General features: G+C 38.1%; 2 protein-coding genes across 2 annotated transcripts; both read right to left on the reverse strand.

The window, feature by feature from the left end:
* Positions 1–20,041: 20,041 nt before the first annotated feature.
* On the reverse strand, positions 20,042–22,442 carry LOC132303275 (nicotinamidase 2-like). Its single transcript, XM_059800486.1, has 2 exons — positions 21,678–22,442; positions 20,042–21,577 (listed from the first exon to the last, which is right to left on the reverse strand). The coding sequence occupies exon 1, from the start codon at positions 22,295–22,297 to the stop codon at positions 21,695–21,697; it is 603 nt and encodes a 200-aa protein (XP_059656469.1). The 5' UTR covers positions 22,298–22,442; the 3' UTR covers positions 20,042–21,577; positions 21,678–21,694.
* Positions 20,598–21,347, reverse strand: LOC132304981 (F-box protein At3g07870-like). Its single transcript, XM_059802676.1, has one exon. The coding sequence runs from the start codon at positions 21,345–21,347 to the stop codon at positions 20,598–20,600; it is 750 nt and encodes a 249-aa protein (XP_059658659.1).
* Positions 22,443–24,713: the final 2,271 nt, after the last annotated feature.

Below are 24,713 nucleotides of genomic sequence, written 5' to 3' on the forward strand. Positions count from 1 at the left end.
GTGGAAGGACGGCCAGTGAAGTCGGCCGGCTTTAACGGTTTTGACCTAAGCGGGTCTGTACAGCCGACACAAAAAGGTGCTCGACTTCGGATGATGCAGCTCGTGGTAGAACAGAGAGATCTCAACTGAAGTGAGAAATCAACAGAGAAGAAAAATGGATAACCCCCTCTGATACCATGTGAAAGTTTACATATGAGAGAGTGAGTAGATAGAGGCGCAACCCTCTTCTTCTTCTTATTCTTACAACCTTAAATATAAATGGGTATATATACAATACAAGAAAGGCCTATTTAAATAGTGGCCACAAACCCTATATCTAATTACAATCTGACCCCAACATAAATATATATTTATGTATAGATGTTCTAACACACGCAACAACACATCTTTCTCAACTTGCTCCTCACCCCTTTCCATGGGATTAAAGCTAGAACTTTCCCTGGGATCCCTTCACAATGGCATAACGCTATAAGACGAGAAAATGAGTCAAAACATTGACACTAAAGTCTGCCCGAGAACGATGTTCTCAAATGAATGACTCAATATGAAATAATACCATATAAACACTTAGCATGTACGACTATGCAATAAACATAACAACACAGGCACATATGCACATAATCGTGTAAGCAAGTAAGCGATTAGGCATGCTTTTCGAACAACTAAGTACTTTAACACATAAGCACGTAGACAATGTAATTCACTTCCCCCATAACCTTAGGTAGGCCTCTACCCATCGTCCTAATGGTTTTCGAACCATAAGCTCTGATACCAAATTTGTAACGACCCAAACCCGGGGGTCCGAATCGCTAACCGGGTCCTTACCCGAACCCAAGGTCATCTAAGGGTAATACCATCATATCCAATGTCAAAACGTCATTAATACATCATTTCAAGCCTTCTAGTACCCTACTGCATCATTGAGTAGGTCGAAAATGATCATAATTGAAGAAGGAACAAGTACCAGCGAGAAGCATAAACCGGTCGTCTGAAATGACATTACCGGTTTACCAGTTATGTCCTCAAATCAAGGCTGGCTACTTGATTTTTTGACAAAATAGATACTGCTTGGCCGAAATGACTCTGCGAAGTACCCCTACTGTAAAACTGCTGTAAGAACATAGGAAAGAATATAAGACTCACTTGGGACCTTATAACTGTCAAAACTTGTCCTAAATACACTACAATTACGTTATAAAGCCCCAAAATCATTCTCAACAACATTAATACGAAAGGAACCTTATTCATTCAAAATACATCAACATGGTTCACTACTTGGTTTGATAGCCCTTTACAAAATAACTAAAGTTACATCAAAATATTATCCAAGAGGCGTATTTATGTTCACAAGTCCACTAGTTACAACATTATACAAATCATACTATAGCTTTACAAATGAACAAGGTTCTATTACAAAAGATATCAAAATATAGGCTTCTAATCCTGTCTAAGCCTGTGGTGGAACGTCGTCCTCCACTTCTTTCCCATATCCTAAAAATAGTAAAGAAGGGGTGAGCACAATGGTTCAGTAGGAGGTGCCTAAGACACACCTCTTAATGACCCCGTGAATTCAAACAAAGAATTGAATAAATATGTATGGGATCATGCCATTCTAGGGAAAATAAAACAACATTAACAACTACTACTACTAAGCCATAAGCAAGCCATGCCTTGCTAATGGAATGCAATGATATGTAATGTCACTCCGCGCCCGAGTTTTCGCAAACAATTCAAATGTTCCCCAAAACAATTTTCTTTCTTTTCCAAAACCAACTTCCCATTCATGCACAATGTCCTTACATGAATGTCTCAACGATACATCATTATGCCAATACAAAGTTTCATACATTTCATCTACATCGTGCTCGCACCTTTAAAGGATAGTTCGATGCATAAATTTCCACATTTTCTACTGCATAGTCATGGCAATTAATCACATAAGGCACACAACAATTTAGTACTAAGCGTGCTTCTTCACAACTTCATTTTTAGCATTCACATGTCAACACATATACCACATAAAACACAATTATCACATTTTATGCATGTACCCATAATTACCATAAAATAGATACACCAATTAAGCATGCTTTTTAACAAAATTTCATCAATAGAAATTAACAAAAACCAAAGAAATGGGCCTTAGAAAACCCCTACCTCAAACCAATTAGAACCCCGCAAAACAGCCCCAAGAATGATAAGCAGGAATCACTAAATGAAGGTCTAAAACCACCAATAAAATGAGGAAGGGAAAAGGAACAAAATCCTCTTAAGAAGCACAACCAAAATCCCACTTCCAATGGGATTTTCAAAAATCAGCCTTGAAGAAATGGGTCCAAATCTTGTATTAATGGGTTGCCCTCCCTCCAAGGAACATTTTCCCCTCTTATGGTATGGTTAAATTCCTACTAAAAAGTGCTTAAAAATGAGCTTTTGTGTGGCCAACAATGGAGAAAGATGGAGAAAGAAGAAGATAATGGTGTGGTATGAAATAAAGGAAGAGAATCTGTAGAATGGGGCTGTAATCTTGTCCCCCACATGTGGTCAAAAGGTGTTGACCTTGTAAATGACCAAAATGCCCCTAAGTACACACTAAACCTCCACAATGCCACAACCATGCAAAATTCCAAATACACCCTCATATATGCATCAAATATTATATAAAATACACAAATGATCCCAAAAAATAATTTTGGAACACGCAAACAACTCAGGACCTCCCGGACCAAAAATTCAGAAAATGGCAAAATGACTCAAAATATATTTCTAAGAGTTCTAAACTCAAAGAAATACCCCAAATCACTCTCGGAACCCACCCAGCACACCCCACGATATTCGGCATGCAAAACGAGAAAATAAATAAAATAATCTTGAAAAATAAAAAAACCAGAAAATGAAAAAATGTAAAAATGAGAAATACTACATGTGTCCACCCACCATTCTCTATTGTTGCTCACAAGGTTGATTTCGGAAACTACAGCCGAAAGATTTAGCTCTGACACATCAGCTATCAATTTATCTTCCTCAGCAATGTGTACCTCAGTGGTCTTTTTCTTGGAGTTATGTTGTGTTTTGCGGTTACGACAGTCTTTAACTCGGTGTCCTAGCTTTCCACATATGTAGCACTTCCCGTTGAATCTCTTATAGTTTCCTTGGCTGTGACCTTCTCCAGAGTGCTTTCTCTTCTTATTTTTCTACCCAACTTCCACTACATTTGCTTTTGCCACCATTGAAGAATTCCTGGATTTCTTTTCAGATGTGCAATTATCTTCTTCAATCCTCAGCCTGACAATCAGGTTTTCGAGCACCATTTCCTTGGGCTTATGCTTCAAGTAATTTTTGAGATCTTTCCAAGTAGGGCGCAATTTTTCAATGATTAAAGCCATTTGAAAAGATTCACTCAAAGTCATCTTCTCAGCATGTATCTCATGTAGGATCAGCTGGAGCTTCTGCACTTAGCTCATAACAGTCTTGGAGTATACCATTTTGAAGTCCAGAAATCGTCCGACCACGAACTTCTTCAAACCAACATCTCTATTTTATACTTCTTGTCTACTGACTCCCATAGCTCTTTAACAGTATTTATCGGACCATACACATTATATAAAGTGTTGTGACGACCCTGGTTTTTAGGCCTGTGCGTCCTATGATAAACCGAACATAAATCCAACAATGAATCCAGAATGCAGAAACAAAAGGAATAACAATGGTCTCTAGAGATACTACACATTTATAATACACCAATGTGATCCTTAATGAGATCACAAAACTCAAAGAATGCGAATGCAGAAACGACGTCTCAAAAACAGACAAGAATGAACCTAGGGGCAAAATGGTCATTTCATAGAGAAATGGATACTACCAAGCATACCATTGGAAATACAATGAAAAATTAATAAAAATGGACTCAAGAATGACTTGATTTGGATTCCGGACGAAGAAGATATCAAGTCTTGAAGTAACCCCTTTTTGGTTCAAATCAAATCCTAATACTACCTCGCTAAAACTTGAATAACTTGAGTTACAAATGGAATTTGAAGCTCTAATTGGTACCATTAGAAATATTATTTCGACGCGGTCAGTTTAGACTCAAGAACGAACCAATTCAAAGTTGAAACGAGTGAGATATGGCCCTTTGAAGGAAGATGTTTGATGCAGGGCATGCCATGGCGGGCGCCCGCCCAAACCATGCACAAATCCTGCGGGCCTGCCAAATCCCATAGTGGGCTGGAGATTTTAGCAGGGACCTGCTAAAATCGGCGGGGGCCCTCCAGTTGCTACCCCGGCTACGGATTTTGAACCCCAAAACGCAGAAACAGAATTTGGAAAATAAGTCTCAAGAACCTAGGTAGCTTAACTAATTATTTGCAAGTGTTTGGAACATACTTAAGGGTGCAATCTAATCCACCAAGGAAAAATAAGCAAAAGATGGCCTTAAGGCCTCATGGCATGTCATTTACAATTTATGTTCAATCCTTGAAATCCTATGTCTTTTATAAACAAACTATAAGGTTAAACCAACATTCATGTCATATAGATGTCATTGGCCCTTCGACTCATTACATATACATCCAAAGAGTGTCAAAAGGTGCACTTAAATGCACATTACATAGCTTAGACAACAAATATAAGTTCTTATATAATACACCAAAAAGGATCATGATATACTAACAAGTGCATATTCAATGTCACCAAAAATACTCCAAGAATTCTAGCAAGTCTAAGAGTGTTGTGCATCCCACAATAATGCTTCTTTACCTGAAAAACACCCAGTAACTTCGGGGTGAGTAAACAAGTTTACTCGTAGGGAATAAGCATGCATAAGTTCAACTTATTACAAAGTTTGCAATTCAATAGAATTTAGTCCATACTATTATAATGACATTGGAACTTCTAACATAGCACAATCAGATGCAATATCACAAGGTTATCAAGTTTGGAATTTAAATGCGAAATCAAACCAACGTGGATACTTGGACATCAAGCCGGATCAAACCGACACCATAATTACTTTAGGGTTACTAACCCATGGGTAACCTCCCTATGTGCGCACTAGACTTGTAGAGGGACAATCCCCTGTATTAGAACCATGCCCTAGCCTTAGTCAAAACAACGACATCCCAAGTTTTCAAAATCAACAATTTGTACAGCAACATATATGTATTAACATAACATATATATATATATATATATATATATATATATATATATATACAATGTAAAGCCATCAACCATGCACAAACCAATTTTGGAAACACAATACATGCCCTAAGTTCATAACTATAATGGCATGAAGAATGTTGAATAATCACTATGCAACTTGTTACTCTTTACAACAATGTCCATCAATATTAAGAATACAATCCCACAATTATTGTACAAGTCTAGAATTATGATTTAAACATGTAATTGGCATACAATACATACTCAAATCATTAATACAATAAGGATAGAAATTAATTAAATAAAACAACTAATTTCTCTAGATTTCATTTCTAATCCAAATATGCTCAATTTAATATATGTTGTAATACCTATCATGGTCATTACATAAATCACTTCAAAACTTTATTTAAATCATAAGAACATAATGATGAAAATTAATTAAATTAATTAACTAATTCCTCTAAATTTCAAAACAACCCTAAATGACTTCAAATTAATATAAGTTATGAATCAAGTCACAGCCTTTCCAAAAATCTTGTCTTAGCTTAATTTCATGCAAGGTATCATTGACTACCAATTTAAAGATTTAGATTAAAGACATGTAGTTCATTTATACCAAGTTATAACACATATAAAACATCAAAAACATAGTTTAGAACACTCCCACCTCACAAGATGATTGTTCCTCTTGAATCCAAGGAAAGTAAAGGAATTTCAAGTTTTCCTCTTAGGGTTATGAAGAGGAAGATGAGGCAAGGCTTTAGTTTTCCAAGCTCAATGGTCTAAGGTGAGTGGAAGGAGTTCAAAAATGAAGTCAAAGACTTAAACCAAGCTTGTATTCAATGGTGGCTAGTTTATGGTTCTTGAGAGGAAAGAGATGAATGAATAAAAATGTAAAAAACCTAAGTTAAAAGTGATGGGATTCTCCACTGACTAGGTGGTCTTGCACTACCTCTCACACACACACTTACAAGACTAAAAGTAAGTCCTACACTTGTCATGAATCTAAGGTTCCTTCCTACACTAAATCCCAAGCCTACATTTGTCAACCATCAAAGCCAACATGTGGTCCAATCCTAGGCCAACAAATGGGTGAATTTCCACCCTCCATGTGTCATCAAACAAAGCTTCCAAGTTGTTCCACCACAAGATCAATAAGTGGCACCATGAGAATGTGACACTTGTCACATTTTTTAAAAATTGCAAAAAGGTCCTTTTTGAAAATATCTTCCAAATTAAATTATAAAATGGTCCCTAAGACGAAAAATAATTACTTTATTTAATTACACAAAACCCCTCAAGTTATGAATAATTACCAAAAGTCATGCATCCATTCCCTTTACAAAAAAAGTAAACATTTAACATGTTTTTCTACAAAACTAAAAATGTAGATATCATGGAAATTAAATATCATGGATGTATGAAAGATTGGAATCAAATCCGAACACGAAAAGTGAGGTTATGCAAATAAAAATGACAAACGAGAAAAGGACGAAATAGGAAAAAAGACGAAAAAAGAAATTACCGAAAATAAAATAATGGAAGGAAAATGACCGAGTCATTACAAGTGTTGTCCAATCCGCTGAGGATGTAGTTCTTGCATAGGAAATCTCCATGCTTCCATGCATCAACAACTCCTAATTTTGTAATGTCAATCTTACCCTCTTGTAACACTGGAGCAGTCTCAGTTAGGAACTTGCTCAAATTCAGAGTTGTAAGGTAGAACATCATTTTTTGTTGCCACGTTTTAATCTCCGCCCCATTAAATTTTTCGGGCTTCTCCCCATAACTGACGAGAACATTAGGCATAGTTGTACTTGTACTTGCCATTCGTCTGATATATATGAAATATACAGACCACAAGTCAATTTATAGCAATATAACAACAATAATATTTAAATAATTAATACTATAGTAAAAGAGAATATGTCTTAAGATTATTGTACAAATATAGTCTAAGTATCCATATACTATAGTATTACTATTTAAATATTATGTAAAAATATAATGTATATATATCTAATTACTATTATAAAACAATAATATATATATAAGTTTTTATAAAATATAGTTATATATAATAAAATAAAACTATACAAAATAAAAGAACCTGATAATAAGTCGAGGCTAGAATTTGATTCTATGTCCTTAAGACAGATTCGCCCCGCTATGGTACTAACGGACTCAATGGTGTTTATCTCCCAAGACACAACGACTTTTCTTCCTTCGGTAGTAGTACTTCAAATCGAAGAAATGGATGAACCGGCTCGATGTAGTACTCTCTCCAATAGACCGGACTCAAAACTCACACTATTGCTCTATATACACAAGAAGAAAGAAGGAGGAAGAAAAAAAAATTCAAAAGAAGAAAAGTATTATGAATTTTGGTGTGTTTTGCAGATGATCCCAAGGGGGCTATTTACATGCAGTAAGGTGCCTTTTTGGGTGGGTGTAACCATGGGATATGATGGTTCATTCAACTAGAACCAGGTGCAACCCTTTGGAAAAACTAATTCAATTCAAATTCAAACTGAAGCACTGGTTCAAACCAAGTGCAACCCTTTGATGCACTGGTTCGGACTAGTCACACCTTTTTAATGAAAAACCAATTTAAATAAGCCTAGCCAAAAACTAAATTAAGTTCAACACAGGCCCAATTTCGTTTTAAAAAAAAAAAAAAATGGACTTTACAATCGGGTCCATGCGTGGGTGTGTGGTAAATGGTTTGGACCCAAGCTTGTCTAGGTCCCCCCTCTAAAAAACTTGGGTGCCCTTGGGCTCAAATCCAAATCCTAAACTTGGCTTATTTAAACTTCAATTGGTTTCATCATTTTTTCCATGTGGGACAAGCACTACCCACATTTTGCATACGTATTTAGGTTCATCAACCACCTTACTTTGAAGCTAATTTCTCATTCACTCGGAAACAGATTTGAGAAACTAAATATACCATGTTCATCTCCTTGCGAAGAGGAACGCGTTCGTCTATAGATCCGCAAAAAAATTCTTAGCGGAACCTACTCAAAATTTCATCCAAAATTTCTGTTTTGCATGCCCCGTTTCAAACATGTAATAGGTAGAGGGAAAATGTAGGCTCATATAAATTAGTGATTCAACCACTTTCACCACAGGTGTTGTATCCTCCCCCAACAATAGTCCAGCCGTCTCCATCTCATGTCCAACAAAATGTTCCATTTGTGAGCATTCAACAATTTGCAACCACGCCACCAAGGCCACCTATGGCTTTCCAATGGTGTTTGAAGGACAATCCCCTCCAAAGAAACCTCGATGGAGGAATAACCTTCTAGCAGATCCAAATCCACTTCTAATGGTGTTTGAGGGGCAAAAGATGGCCAATCATCTGTGTATTTGACCAGATGATGTACTAATTTATCCTCCTTGTAAACATTGAGACCCGGAGGGCAACAAATTGGATGAAAGGTATTAAGCCCTCAAGATTATAACTGTAACGACCCAAATCCTCATGGATCCGGATCATTAAACGAGTCCTTACCCGACCCAAAATCATCCGAGGGTAAAACGGTATTTTCACATTAAATTTAAATAACAAGATCCAAAAGGGAAAAATGGTAATTTGTTACAATTCAATAAATTGAGACTCAAGGGTACAACGGTCATTAACTTGTATCACATAACAAATAAAATAAGGTTCGGGGCAATATAGTCCTTTCGGGGGTTAAAATATAATTATGGCATTTTATTGGGTCATAAAATAATTACGTGCAACTTCAAATGAATGCCAAGGTGTAATTTTGGGAAACTAAACACATATTACATAAGTGATAGAAACCGGTCCACGTATCCACACCATACGTCGACTGGTTTGGATATGAACCATGGGAAAACCCACTGCCAAGATACCGGTCGACGTATGCCAAGATACCGGTCGACGTATGGGAAGCCATACGTCGACTAGTTTGGGACATGATACCGGTCGACGTATGAGATGCCATACGTCGACTGGTTTGGAACGTGTACAACATTACCACACTGTAAGATATCGGTCAACGTATGGGGAGCCATATGTCGACTGGTTTGGCTCATTCACGTTCAAAAATGCTTATACCGGTCGACGTATAGGAAGTTACACGTCGACTGGTTTGGGTTATCCTCACCCATTGTCCAAACACTGTGCCACTACACACACGTACATAAACTAAGATACATTTCAACATTTAATTGCAATAATAACCACCACGTTGATAACATAATTTACAACTATGATATACGGGAATTAACATGATACGAATTTAATTACATTACCCAAATGGCCATGTACATGATAAATCCAAATGTTTTACATATTGCAAAAATAATATATTTTGTGTCATGCACTTTACAAGAATAGTTTAAGTCCCACAAAATACATTCAAAAATGCCTTAAGTTCCCTTAGCTCTGTGGTGGATTATCATCCGCCAATTCCTTGCCATGACCTGAAAAATATTAATTATGTGGGGTGAGCAAATTGCTTAGTAGGTAACACTTAAGACACGTCTCTTGTGTCCATGTGAATCCAACCAAATAATAGGACACTAGGAATGGGGATCATACATTGTCGGAATAACACAACATAAAAACAAGTCTCATTATAGACAATAGAATACTATGGGATCCAATGCATGCCAATGTCGCTCCCCATTTTCGAAACCATCACTTTCAAACCGTTAATGTAACCCCCTTTGGTGACTCTGCAGCACCGAGAGAAGGATTGGTTACTGTCCTTGACCTTTGGTGACTCCGCAGCATCATTATGGGGCCCAGATAACTCAACCACGCTAGGGCAATCTGCCTAGTTCCCTCTAGGTTACATTAACCTACCGGCCCGTTGGTTACTCCGCAGCGACCGGGTTTTATCAAAACACTTTCATCAATACATTCTTTCCCAAAACTCCCCTTTTTCATTTCAAAGTCAATTTTTCCCATTTCTTGCCCAATGTAAATGCATAGATGCATTTATGTCATGCTAATACTCATCATTCCACAACCAACTCAATTTAAGTAAGCAATGCATAATTTCGCAAGAATTTCACAAGAAATTTCAACATGCTCTCATACAACAATACATCTAGCATAACAAACATATAATCATCATCACGTAGGCACGTTTTCCACATAAAACATTTAATACAAGCTCTCACATAACCACATATACATGTTCTAACTATTTTTAAACTACAACTAGCACAAATAAGCATGTCTTGCAACAATTTAGAAGATGTAATTCACATAGGAGTAAGAAAATTGTGGATTAAGAGCCCTTACCTCAAATTGGAGCAAAACCCTTAAAATGGTCAAGAAATTCGAAGGCCAAAGGAAGCACCAAATCTGAAATTGTTGGTATCCATGCGTAGAGCTCGTCGTGCTCTCCGTTTTTCCTCAAACGGCACTCAAAGTTTCCGAGGATTGAGAGAGTTATTAAGGATTAAAGTTAGCTTCCCAAAGACAAAGAAAAACGCAAGTAAGAGAGGGAAGAAGGAGAACCAGCGGGAGAGGAAAGATAGAGACCAAAATGTGGTCTCAAGACCTTTAAGTTGGTGGTGGTGGGTCCCATGCATTTTATTTTCTTATTCTTTTTTTCTTTTGCTTTTATTTGTACCACAAACACATTTAAATACACTACCACATAAATACTATATTACTCACATGAATTAGCATGCACAAAATGCAAATGGACCCAACTAAGAGAAAAGACAAGAATGCCCTTACGGCGATAAAATTATAGAAAAATTAAAAATGGTAAAAATCGGAAACGTCACAATCTACCCTCCTTAAAGAGATTTCGTCCTCGAAATCAACCCTCCTTAAAGGGAAGGGGCACAATCACATACCTTTCCCAGAAACACCTCACAAAACCCTAAGACAAGGGACTCGACATCCTTATTGCCTTTGACACCGGTGTTAACATGTAATCACATTCTGCCGTCAGAAAACCCAGTGATCATCACCCTATGAGGGTACTCCTCACTCACAACACTATACACAAAACCCGCTGAATTCTATACTCAACTTAAAACCAACATTGGTCCTCTCTATACAGCTATACAAGGCTCGTAAGAAGAATGGTCGTAAGACCCCCAAACATAACAACGTCCTATCACAAGTCGCCCCTTTAAAGGACAAACCAAACCCCAACGAGGATCAGACCCAAACTCAAATCAATACATCTCTGTCAAATCAACACCTGTCATCTAACATACGGCTATGCAACTACATAATCACACAACGACCACCAATCACGCCTACCGATAATTATCATACTAGTCAACCTTAAGATAACTAAATGATGAATCTCTTAACAATCATATAATCATGAGTCACCAAAACAATAAAATGTATCACCTTGTATTCTGAACACAAATTTTCAAAACAAGATTCTCAATAATCAATTATCGTACCACTAACTTGTTATCAAACACCCTATACCATTGAACACCTTTCGTCACCCAAGATAAATTATGTAAGTCCACATTGTTACCATACCCTCACTATCACTAACAAGTCAGCGCAATCATTGACCCTTGACCCGACATCGTGCCAAAGAGGGATTGATTCAGGAGAAATGGTTGGCCAGGCCATTCTCATCCTCAATCCGATCACGACACAGACGTCGTTTTTGTCCTCAGGTCTAAACCTCAAACACAACCTTATACCGTCCGTAAAATAACCAGGAGATCTACTCTCTAATCAATCTATCACTCTACGTGACCTCGTCCGCCATACAGTCACATATAAGCTCTAAAATCCCAATCTCACTTTAATTACACAACCCTTAACAAGCCGAAAACAAAACGACACCTAACATCATAATCACCAACTAGTATAAAAGATCTCAATCTCCTCATAACATCCACACCAGGTAAATGACTCCAAGTCACCATTCGTTTTGATTCTTTCCTCTCCAAAACTCTTAATACGATCGTCTCATATTTAAAACCTCAAAATCAAGGTCAATCACTCATACAGTTCTTCAACGGAATCCCACAATCACGCTCTAGCTGCAAAACATTCTAACAATACCGACATTTGTCCTCAAGACACTACTAAAATCAATCACTTCTAAAGTCATCCAAATACATGAGTCGTATCACCTAATCATCCTCAAACTGTAATTCACGACACATTCCCTAGCCATCACCGCTAGCACTAATCATCAGAAACATAACCCTCATTCAGCAACCCGTGCCACACATCCCACCAATCAAAACCATTCCCAAAACAAACACCACTAAAAACCAAAAACTATACATTCCTCCGTGGAAGTAAGTCGACCCCCTTTCAATCAAAACATCAATCGATGAACTCTAACGGCGCAATACCTACTTACAATCCGTCCACCTATAGACGCGCATAATTCCTAGACAGAGACAAGTCTCACAACAAATAACGTCCTTGCCAGGACTGGAACAACAGAAAGGGTAACAAGCCTAGCTCTCACAAGAGACTAACGACTCATGCCTGAGTGCACCTAGTGACTAGTCACATGTTATTCATTAATCGTCCAGCCATGGACACTCAATCTCACCTGAGACAAAAAGAACTCCTTATGCACAAGGAGAAGAACCAACTAGATACACATACGAGGCTACGACCGTAACTCTAGGCCACCTCGCCAAAAATGGACCGTCATACACAGTCAACATCGGAACCTTGCATACGCTACCCCGTAACACTTATGATAAGAGTACCAATGCTCACGTCACAGAAACACAAGGAACAAGACTCGTCACGTCAGTCACATCAACCCACGACTCGTCAAAGGAAAAAAAGCCTATCTGGCAACACCGCTCTCACCAGCTCAAGAGACTAAACTGCCCCTAATCACTTCAACTAACACACAACCCCATCTCACAATCCCTAATCCGTCCTCGGATCACACTTGAAACCATCATGCTCATCGCACTAAAGATTATACCATGACATCATAACACCTCCACTGTCACCCATTCCGTCAACCGTTCAAACCTATTATCCCATCAGACCATCAAGTCACTATTAAAAGATTTTTCCCAAGCATCCTTAAGAGAATATCATCATAAACAAGGGACAAGCATAACGCTCACTGCTCCCCCTAACAACCACTATTTACCATTAGCGAAGGACATCCACACGGCAATACCATGCCAACAAATCCACAAATAAAAATGAGCATAGAAATCCAAAATGCTTAACACCTAACTGTCTCCTTAAAACCATCAGTGATGCCATCAATTACTAGCGTTTAACTGACAACTTAATCCACTCCTTCTAAGGTGACCTATGTGCCTAAATGGGAAAACCTCATACTCTAGGTTCAACGTCATCACCACCTTTCCTCACTATTCCTTAAAACACTTGATACCAACAAAAGTCAAAAGGTCCACCAATTAAACCTACATGACCAATATCGTCCTAATCATTCTTATCATCAGTCTATCTTTCCGAATCCTCAAACACCGAGCACTAACTCCTGACATGTCAGACACAATCGAAGTGCAACTCGAATCCATAGCTCTCAAATTCTAAAACACAATTCACTTGACAATGCCATACTCACCGGCTATCACTTCATCCATAAACAACCAAACTCTCTAATGACCCTGTACTACCTACTTTATCATGCAACCCTGCACTACATAACTAAAACTGACCACTATATCACACCTCAAGACCTTCTAGATAGTCATGTTAACCCAAAACTCCACTCATCGACCGAGCCATACAATCACACCGAGAGTCAATTACTGTTACAAGAAAAGGAATTACACGTGGCACACTGCAGAAACAGTCCCAAAAAGGAAAACAAACACCACGCCAAACGGTCAACCACACAAATTACACTCTAAGACAACTACAAAACAATAGTCTCTCATTGGTATCTAACTAGACACTCGAGTCATATCTACAACAGACCTTTCTGGCTAAACAACAGGGTACACAACTCCTATATCCCTAACACTATCATTTCCCAATCAATCGCTAAGGCTACCATCCAACACAATGAAATGGTCACATTGATTTCATCTGAGTTATGTGCCCGCAGCTCTCTCAGTATGGTAGCCTTCTGGTGCCACCTACACACGCTCACGCACACCCGCCCACAGGGCCACAAAACAAAGAAATCAGATAGAACAAGCCACCAAGCCCAATAGGTCACTCCTCATCCTGGCTCAACACAATCTGTGACCAACACTCTATGGTCACCAAACAACATCACACCGAACTTTTGTCTTCTTTACTGGAAATCAAAATAAAAGGTGCAATCTACCCATCTCGTCGCCATCTCAAGATCAACCTCAACTTTTACTCCCAAAACGGCAATCTAAGAGACAAGTTCGCAATCTTAAACATCAGTGAACTTCTAAATAAGAATCCAAATACTGACTCGTACAACACTTGAATCTCACAAGTCACACTCTGCAACCTACCTCACGTACTATGACATCCAAGCAACTTTGCCTACATTGAAGGATCCCATGACTCACACACCCTACTCTACTAATCCATCATCCCAAGAGTCCACTCACCATACCAAGGAAACACAACACAAACTCTTGCCTGTGCAAGAAAATGAGAACTTCCATTCCGGAAAACACCTAAGATCAAACCCTCCCACTGTTACTAGTCTCTAAGGAAATGACTCGTAATGAAGCAACGTGCTCAGATCAAACTGGACTCACTAGATCATGCTATTCACGTCTCCCATGCTCATAATGCTAACACCTTCCCCGTCGTAAGGAATAACTCGTAGAGCTAATACAACATAGAAGTGCTCATGCTAAACAATTATACACCGAAAACATAATACCTATTCATGGGTCATTTAAATTAGTGCTTCACACATATAACATATAAGCATGTGATCACGTAAACAAATTTACACGTAGGCAATTAAACAAGTACGCATGCTGCTCAAACATTTAAACACTTTAACATGTAGCACATAGGCAAGTAAAAGATTTAGCATGCTTCTTCAAATATCTAAACACGTAACAAATAATCTCATACGCAATGTAAACCTCTGCCCACGTAATCCTACATAGGCCTTTACCCGTCGTCCTAAGGTTTTCGAACCATCGCTCTGATACCATTTTGTAACAACCCAAATCCTCATGGATCCAGATCATTAAACGGGTCCTTACTCGACCCAAAATCATCCGAGGGTAAAATGGTCTTTTCACATTAAATTTAAATAACAAGGTCCAAAAAGGCAAAATGATAATTTGTTACAATTCAATAAATTGAGACTCAAGGGTACAACGGTCATTAACTTGTATCACATAACAAATAAAATAAGGTTCGGGGCAATATAGTCCTTTCGGGGGTTAAAATATAATTATGGCATTTTCTTGGGTCATAAAATAATTACGTGCAACTTTAAATGGATGCCAAGGTGTAATTTTGGAAAAATAAATACATATTACATAAGTGATAGAAACCGGTCGACATATCTACACCATACGTCGACTGGTTTGGATATGAACAGTGGGAAAATCCACTGCCAAGACGTATGGGAAGCCATACGTTTAAGACATGATACCGGTCGACATATGGGATGCCATATGTCGACTGGTTTGGAACGTATACAAGATTACCACACTGTAAGATACTGGTCGACGTATGGGGAGCCATACGTCGACTGGTTTGGGTCATTCACGTTCAAAAATGCTTACTATCGGGATACCAGTCGACGTATAGGAAGTTCGACTGGTGCCACTACACTCACGTACATAAACTAAGATATATTTCAACATTTAATTGCAATAATAACCACCACGTTGATAACGTAACTTACAACTATGATATACGGGAATTAACATGATACGAATTTAATTACATTACCCAAATGGCCATGTACATGATAAATCCAAATATTTTACATATTGTAAAAATAATACATTTTGTGTCATGCACTTTACAAGAATAATTTAAGTCCCACAAAATACATTCAAAAATGCCTTAAGTTCCCTTAGCTCTATGGTGGATTATCATCCGCCAATTCCTTGCCATGACCTGAAGAATATTAATTATGTGGGGTGAGCAAATTGCTCAGTAGGTAACACTTAAGACACGTCTCTTGTGTCCCTGTGAATCCAACCAAAGAATAGGACAATAGGAATTGGGATCATACATTGTCAGAATAATACAACATAACAACAAGTCTCATTATAAACAATAGAATGCTATGGGATCCAATGCATGCCAATGTCGCTCCCCATTTTCGAAACCATCACTTTCAAACCGTTAATTTAACCCCCTTTGGTGATTCCGCAACGCCGAGAGAAGGATTGGCTACTGTCCCTGACCTTTGGTGACTCCACAGCGTCATTATGGGGCCCAGATAGCTCAACCACGCTAAGGCAATCTCCCTAGTTCCCTCTAAGTTACATTAACTTACCGGCCCGTTGGTGACTTCGCAGCGACCAGGTTTTATCAAAACACTTTCATCAATACATTCTTTCCCAAAACTCCCCTTTTTCATTTCAAAGTCAATTTTTCCCATTTCTTGCCCAATGTAAATGCATAGATGCATTTATGTCATGCTAATACTCATCATTCCACAACAAAATCAATTTAAGTAAGCAATGCATAATTTCGCAAGAATTTCACAAGAAATTTCAACATGCTCTTATACAACAATACATCTAGCATAACAAACATGTAATCATCATCACGTAGGCACGTTTTCCACATAAAACATTTAATACAAGCTCTCATATAACCATGTATACATGTTCTAACTATTTTTAAACTACAACTAGCACAAATAAGCATGTCTTGCAACAATTTAGAAGATGTAATTCACATAGGAGCAAGAAAATTGTGAATTAAGAGCCCCTACCTCAAATTGGAGCAAAACCCTTAAAATGGTCAAGAAATTCGAAGGCCAAAGGAAGCACCAAATCTAAAATTGTTGGTATCAATGCGTAGAGCTCGTCGTGCTCTCCGTTTTGCCTCAAACGGCACTCAAAGTTTCCAAGGATTGAGAGAGTTATCAAGGATTAAAGTTAGCTTCCCAAAGAAAAAGAAAATCGCAAGTAAGAGAGGGAAGAAAGAGAACCAGTGGGGAGAGGAAAGATGGAGACCAAAATGTGGTCTCAAGACTTTTAAGTTGGTGGTGGTGGGTCCCATGCTTTTTATTTTCTTATACCTTTTTTCTTTTGCTTTTATTTGTACCACACACATTTAAATACACTACCACATAAATATTATATTACTCACATGAATTAGCATGCACAAAATGCAAATGGACCCAACTAAGAGAAAAGACAAGAATGCCCTCACGGCGACAAAATTCTAAAAAAATTAAAAATGGTAAAAAAGCGGAAACGTCACAATAACTTCCGGCCTAGATAATAGCTAAAAATTTCTAGGTGTCCTATTCATCACCCAATGGAAGTATCATACCAAATTCTCACTCATTATTTAAAATTTTATATGCTTTATTATTCTTCAGAGAATATTAGACACATAAAATTTGGAAGGCAATGTTTACACCATAACTATTGGCCAATTCTAGTTGGAAAGGTCGCCATGGCCAATTCCAATGAAAGGGTTGCCGTTTCCAGTGAAAGGGTGATATGCAGATAAGGATGCAATCATGAAACGACAGGTAGCTTTTCATTTTGGCGCTCTCCTCCTCCGGGGTTTATCAAATGCAATATGGATGCTTTGCTTTTTTAGGATTGGAAGATTACTGGAGGTGGCGCTGTGTTCACTGACCATATATGAGACACTGTTAAAGCGATTATTGTCCATCAATTTCTGGCATCTAGTGCTCTTGAAGCTGAAGCCAATTGCTTTCGTAAAGTAGTATTATGGTCAGTTTTTGAAAAAAAATCACATGTCCATTTCGAATTTGATTCCTTATATGCATGCAAGACTCTTGCAGATTGCCATATCATTCCACAAGGCAATGAGGTCGCTAATGCCATTGCCAAGCTTTTAAGGAAGCATCTGTCCAATGCTATTCAGGTCCTCAATTGTTGCTTGACAATGCCAGGTGCACATAAGAGAATCAAGTCAAACCTTCGGTTAAATAAATGTGAAATCAGTTATGTACTTATGTTGTACCTATGCATCACTTCTATGAATTCTATGTAAATGGAAAAAGAAGTGTCAAAGGAAATGCACGGCCACATAGGATAAGAATAATAAATAAATAAATAAAAATCACTGAATTAATTAACATAGACCTATAAAGCCATTAAAGATCACATGCAGAGTCTAAATTCTCATAATGAAGCCTCCCTTTATGCAATAAAAAATATCTAACTTTCTTCCATTGTCTTTTTTTCTTCTCATGATGTAAGAAGAATTAAGGATTAAAACCAGCTTTCAGTACTAAAAAAAACCGAAAGAATCTACACTTTTTTTTTTCTCTCTCTTTAATGGGTGGTGGTAAAGACACTTCAAATCGATGAAATTACAGGGATTAGAAGATATGAATAAAACCGGTGTAATGTCTTGCCTAACTAACATACGTTCCAAATTCAATTTATAAAAACCAGCATGAAATTTAGTATAAAATTTAAACTAAATTTCTTCCAATTTCAAATTCAAAGCGTGCCAATTCGACACTCCCAAACATAATATAGTTAAATTTTCTGCGCAAACAATGTTGCCCTTTTTCCATAATCACCAAGTCATACAGCAAAAAATAAATAAGTGATATTGTCAAACAATAATATACTGAGATATACAAAAAGTTAAAAACTGGATATAGCAGTACCCCATGCTAGTCTCATAAAGCCACACAATCAATTTAAAGCGAGCATTATAAAACTCTTAAGAATCACACTGCATTACAACACACTTGGGACAACTACACTTGGCCATTTTTCTCTCCCTTTTTGCTACTCATGCATCCAGATAGTGTCCTATCTATAAATATAGAAATTTATTTTTTTGGTCAAGAGGGATATTTAAAAGTAAACTAAAAAACATATGGGTGACAAGACCCTTCAGGAATCCGCAAACATAAGGATTGATACAACCAGGAAGGGTAGAAAATAATTCTAAACATAACATTTAGGAACTTATTCGAGTTAAATGTGTGAGTTATGGATGTAAAGCTAAATGTGTCTAGGTATATATTTTACTCAACTACAGTGTAAGCAATGTCAATCAGTAAAGCATAGCTAAAGAGTAATTCAATATAAACTAATGGATGTAAAGTTAAATGTGTGAGTTAAGGGGATGCAAAGCTAGGGATGAAGTCGTATGTTCCCCTCCCAAAAGTGGGGCCGAGGGTTCAAGCCAAGGGAGACATTTGTGATTTAATTTACCAATTGAAAAACAAAATGACAAAATTTAATGAAACGCAAAGATTCAATCATTCTGTCTATGCGAATAAAATTGAATACAGATCAAGTCTAATTCATAACAGAGCCACCAATACAATTCAACAAAACATTAAGAAAGTCATGTAGTGAAACCTTGAACACCCTTATTCTGAACAATTGCATTGAAAAGTTAATATATATTTATCTATAAAAAAAATAAAAATAAAAATAAAATAAAATAACCATAAAGGATTCATCTCAATTCTAAAATCCTAATAGCAACTCAGCATATTGTCCCATTAAGTAATCATGTAGATGGTGAGGAGTCGAACTTAAAGAAGAAAGAAGGCATGTGTTACAAGATATTTTTCCAAGCAACAAATTTTCTTGGACAAAATCATGAGAAAATTAAATCAAAGAACAATCTAATTCATAATAACATAAGTACATATTACTTGACTACACAACAAAATAATGTCAATTCAATATAAACTTATTGAGGCAAAGTTAAATATTAACATGTTACAAAATTACAGGATAACAAAAAAATGTTTCTCACCCGGTGTGAAATCCTTAGTTTCAAATTAAACCATTTCGAGAACAAGAAAAAAACTGTATATACATCTGACATTTAAAACTTCATTATATGAAGAGTCTAGTTTATAATAATCAAACACATTTTATTCAGGTATAAGTGCAAAGAAATGATAACTAATAAGGCATTCAAGGGAGTATTACAACGTACTGGTGGAACTGTAAGTGGTACGAGACTAGTATGAATTGACATTCAAAATCCTCAAACATTCTGCCAATGGAAAATCCTTGAGTGAATGAAAGTTCGAGACAAAAGTAACAGCTTTGAACCCTGATCCAATACCATCAACCCTGAGTTGAGTAAAATTCCTTTGTTTTGGATTATAAGAAATCAGAGTACCCAGACATGACATCAAGATCTCTCCATCTTTCCAAATTGTGATTGGGCAAAGTGGTCCGTTATCCAGCCCAGACGGAATTGTGTTATTCAAAATGCAATCTTTAGTCCAAGACGTAGCAACTCCATAATCTTTCATCGACCATATATCAAGATGACGCCAGGAATTGTCAAATACACAGAGGCAGTTCCCTAGCACTCCCAATCTGACATAACATTATCCATTTTCAAAATTTGGAGGCAGTGGAATTGGGTGAAATTGTTCGTCGATATCAAAAGAATATATACATTCTGAACAAGGGACAATCCAATGAACAGCCCCATTCAGAGTAACCCCACACTGATTTACCAAAAGTTGGAATGGAGCATCTCCCAGTTTTCTCCATGTACCAGATGTAAGAGTACAAACCTCAACCGTTTTACTTATTATCATTAGGACCTTATACTGGCCTGTGCCCGAACTACATCCAAATCCAAACCCATAAGCCACACGAATAACTTTATACTCAGGTTTTGGAAGGGCAACATATTCTCCAAAAATTGGGTTGACTATGTAAACACGGTCAATAGTTTGGTAGTAATCAGAGAAACAGAGCAAACCATTACAAGAACCCACTAATTCTAGCTCTCTGTGAGGGATGTAAAATGTCATTCTAAAACACATTGGTCTGTGAGGTTCAATCGCATTGGCATGTGGGAGCCACATTGGTTGATGAGCGTACTTACTGTCATGTCCAAGTTTGAGTGGGTTTTTGAACCACATTGGTCCGTGAGGCTGGTGAGTGTAGTTACAGTCATGGTCATGTCCAAGTTCAAGCAAGTAGAAACCATTATGCACACGAAACACAATATTGATGAAGGCCGATCTTGCCAGCCGAACATTATTGAAAATACACCTGCACTGTAGGAGGGTCCTGATTGGAAGCCTTGAAAGAATAGCCACAATGATGAAGGAAGGAAGATCCATGATGGAAACACCAGTGTTTTTTGCTTTCCATTATGTTGATTTCTGTTTTCTGCTTCTTCTTTGCTTGAAAGGGTTGTTGCTAAACTCTTCTTCTGCATCTTTTGCACACAAATATCGCTTAGATTGTTGCTTGTGTATGTTTAACTGGTCGCACACCCAAAACACACAAGAAAAACCTTGAACATGTAGGTCCCTACTATTTGCCATCTCTGTCATTTCTTCCCAAATCCCTATGTTAAACAAACCTTTCATTCATATTTCAAACATTCCCTATACACAAATTTCATAAAATTTAACATTCAAACATTAATTAAAAACAAAAAAACAAACCAGACGACAGTGAGACTCTATTTCTTCATGGAAAAGGCCTCTTGAAGCCTCTTGCAATCAACCAAATAAGCGAACCCATAAGCCATGTTCTTCAAGGTGGCCTCATGCAACTCCGGCAACGACGTGGCCGTCGCGTCCGTGGAGAAGAAAACCCTAAACCCTCTTACGAACGCCTCCCTCGCCGTCGTCTCACAGCACAGGTTCGTCATCACCCCACTCACGATCACTTCCTCAATTCCCATCTCCCGCAGACGCTCCTCCAGGCGCGTGCCCCTGAACGCGCTGTATGTGTTCTTCTCCATTACCTCGCCGTCGCCAGTGGCTCTCCGACCCACCTCCGGAATCAGCTCCGCCTCGACGGTGCCGTCCAGGACGAGGTCGTCGTTCCACCACTCGCCCAGCATCCCGTAGTCGGCGGCGGACTTGTGACAGTGGCGCGTGAAGATCACGGGGACGGAGGCGTTGCGACAGAGATCGATGGTGGTTCCGATGGCCGGTAGGATGGGCTCAGCCATTGAGGAAAAGTAGTTCTGCATGTCGATTACTAAGAGGATAGAGGTTTTGGGATCTGGGTTTCGTTTCCTGATTTCAAATTTCTCGTAGGAAGAAGAGGTAGCCATTGAATTGACTGATGTGCAGAGGGGAGAAGGGGAAGTGAAGAGTAGTGTAGGAGATTTGGGAATCAATTCAAGCAAAAGGAAAGAGTAATGAAGGGGTTGGTTTGTTTTATCAATCAGATAATGTTTCTGGCACCATCTTCCGATGGATAGAGAATTACAGATTGACCCTTTCTTTCTTGTGTCAATGGTACTCAGTTTATCATAAAGGCATTCATTGCCCTATTTTTTAACAATGAAATTCCTTAAAGTTTTCTTCTTTTAATAAAGACACCCAATAATGTAAAAGTTCACCCTTAATAATGTAACAATTAATAAAATGACTTAAATATCAACTCACTCATTAGTTGACTCTTTCAAAATCTAAAATTATCTGACTAAGTCAAATTTGGTAAAACTTTCAAAATTATCAATAAGTGATCATAAAATCGCAATCAGTTTTTAAAACCCCCAACAATATAACAACGTTATTATTTTACCTCAACTCTGGTAATTGGGCCCGTTAACCCAGCGCGTGGTGAACAAATGCTTTGACAAATTGACTTTTGTGACGAAAATACCCCTGGCATGTGAATGTTGGTGAAGAACAGCAGGTTTTGACGTCATTAAACTAGTGAGAAACAAAGTTCCTTCCAGCCAAAAGTAGGCGAGCTTACGGGAACTACATGAGCCGATCTCTGGTGACAAGCTTGCAACCTTCCGAAGTCGTCACAACCAAAGGACCATCATCTGCTCATTTCTGGAACGGGTTTTGTCATGAAGGGAGTATCGGCACTGGTGTATTTTCGGATGAAGCTCTCGCCGGCGAACTCGTAGATAGGCTCGCTACTGCAAATGGCGCTAATTTCTTTGCAAAATTCATGGTTCAGGTAGGCGGACCTAAGGTGATAACACCATGATGCCCACGACCCTACAGGTTCTACCGAAGATGGTGATCAAACCGGCGATGAATTTACTATGGTGACGTCGGCGAGCCCTTTGAACTTCACGAACTGCACAGGCAAATCTTTGGTGATGGGCTTTCTACCGCAACCTGCCGATCTCATCACAAAAGACCACAACCCGTTCACCTCCGGACCGGTGTCTGCCATAGAGAGTGTGTGGGTGCCGGTTAGCTTCTTGATGAAGTTATCACCATCGAAAGAGCTATCTCAGAAGTCAACCGCAGTCCCACCAAGATAACGAGGACTAGTCTAATAAAGTTGCACTTGAACCTTTGAATGGCTGGAGTTTACTGTGCTAAAGAAGCGAGCCTAGCCTTCACTGCTGATATTACTATTTGTCTCTTCCTCTCCTTTGAAATAGAGACGACGGCTTTTAACCCAGACCTTTAGATCTTCTTTCGAAAGACTTGGGAAATCAACATTTGCCAGATACGAGTCCTTCTCTCTCTTTCGCAACATAAAGGGACAATCCTTCCTCTTGCTAGGAATGGATTCTTCAACGTACAAACTTTTGGGATAGGAGCTTCGGAGTAGTCAAAGCCAGAGTCCGAATCTGTGGTCATCAATGGAAAAGGGAAATTAGCGAACAAATGCCGTTGGGAAGCAGTTGGAGGGGAAGGCTTTCATCATGAGTCCAGAGGCGCCGGTGGTGCAGACTATTCTCAATCAGTTTCAAAAATATGATTTTTTTGATTTTTTAAATAAAAGGGATTATAATAAGGGTAATTTAGTCATTTCACATACCCTTAACGACCAATTGTCAGAGTTGGGGTAAAATGATAACGTTGTTATATTATTGGGGGTTTTAAAAACTGGTTGGGGTTTTATGATCACTTATCGATAGTTTTGAGGGTTTTACGAAATTTGCCCTTCTAACTAATATAAAATGTCCAAAATAATCACTTCATCTCAAATACCTACCCACATAACCACCACTGACACCTCCTCTCATCTCTCGATTCTCTCCTACCAAGCATCACTCTCTACCTCTACTATTCTGCAATATATGGATACACACATATATAAACCAAAACACACAACAGGGCCGGCCCTGGGCATAGGCGACCACCGCCTCCAATTTGAAAGGGGCACAAAATTTTAAATTTCCTTATATATATATATAGTAAGCAGGAAGAACTAGTAAAGGTTGCTCCCCTTTCATTGCCACTACTATTTAGATTATATATTCATATTAAGATTGTTGGGAAACGTGCTAGTTTTAAAAACTTTTCGAGGGATTTTAATTCATAGATCTTGATTCATTACATAGAGACAAGTTTTATGCAAAAATAAAACATGATGTATCATTCAATTAAAAGATTGAATACTTACATCAAGGTTTGAGTAAACCTTAGATCTCTCCTCTAAAGTGAATGTTCTCACTTATTGTAAATCCCTTTTGCTAGACACCTTTTCCATAGATCTCCATCTCCATCTTCTTGGTAATGGTCTTGCCTTTAGGAATCACTCATAAG

The sequence above is a fragment of the Cornus florida genome, unplaced genomic scaffold (genome assembly GCF_030987335.1).
Source record: "Cornus florida cultivar Cherokee Brave unplaced genomic scaffold, ASM3098733v1 CherokeeBrave_3.0.0_Hap2_Chr04, whole genome shotgun sequence".
In the NCBI taxonomy this organism is placed as follows: Eukaryota; Viridiplantae; Streptophyta; class Magnoliopsida; order Cornales; family Cornaceae; genus Cornus; species Cornus florida.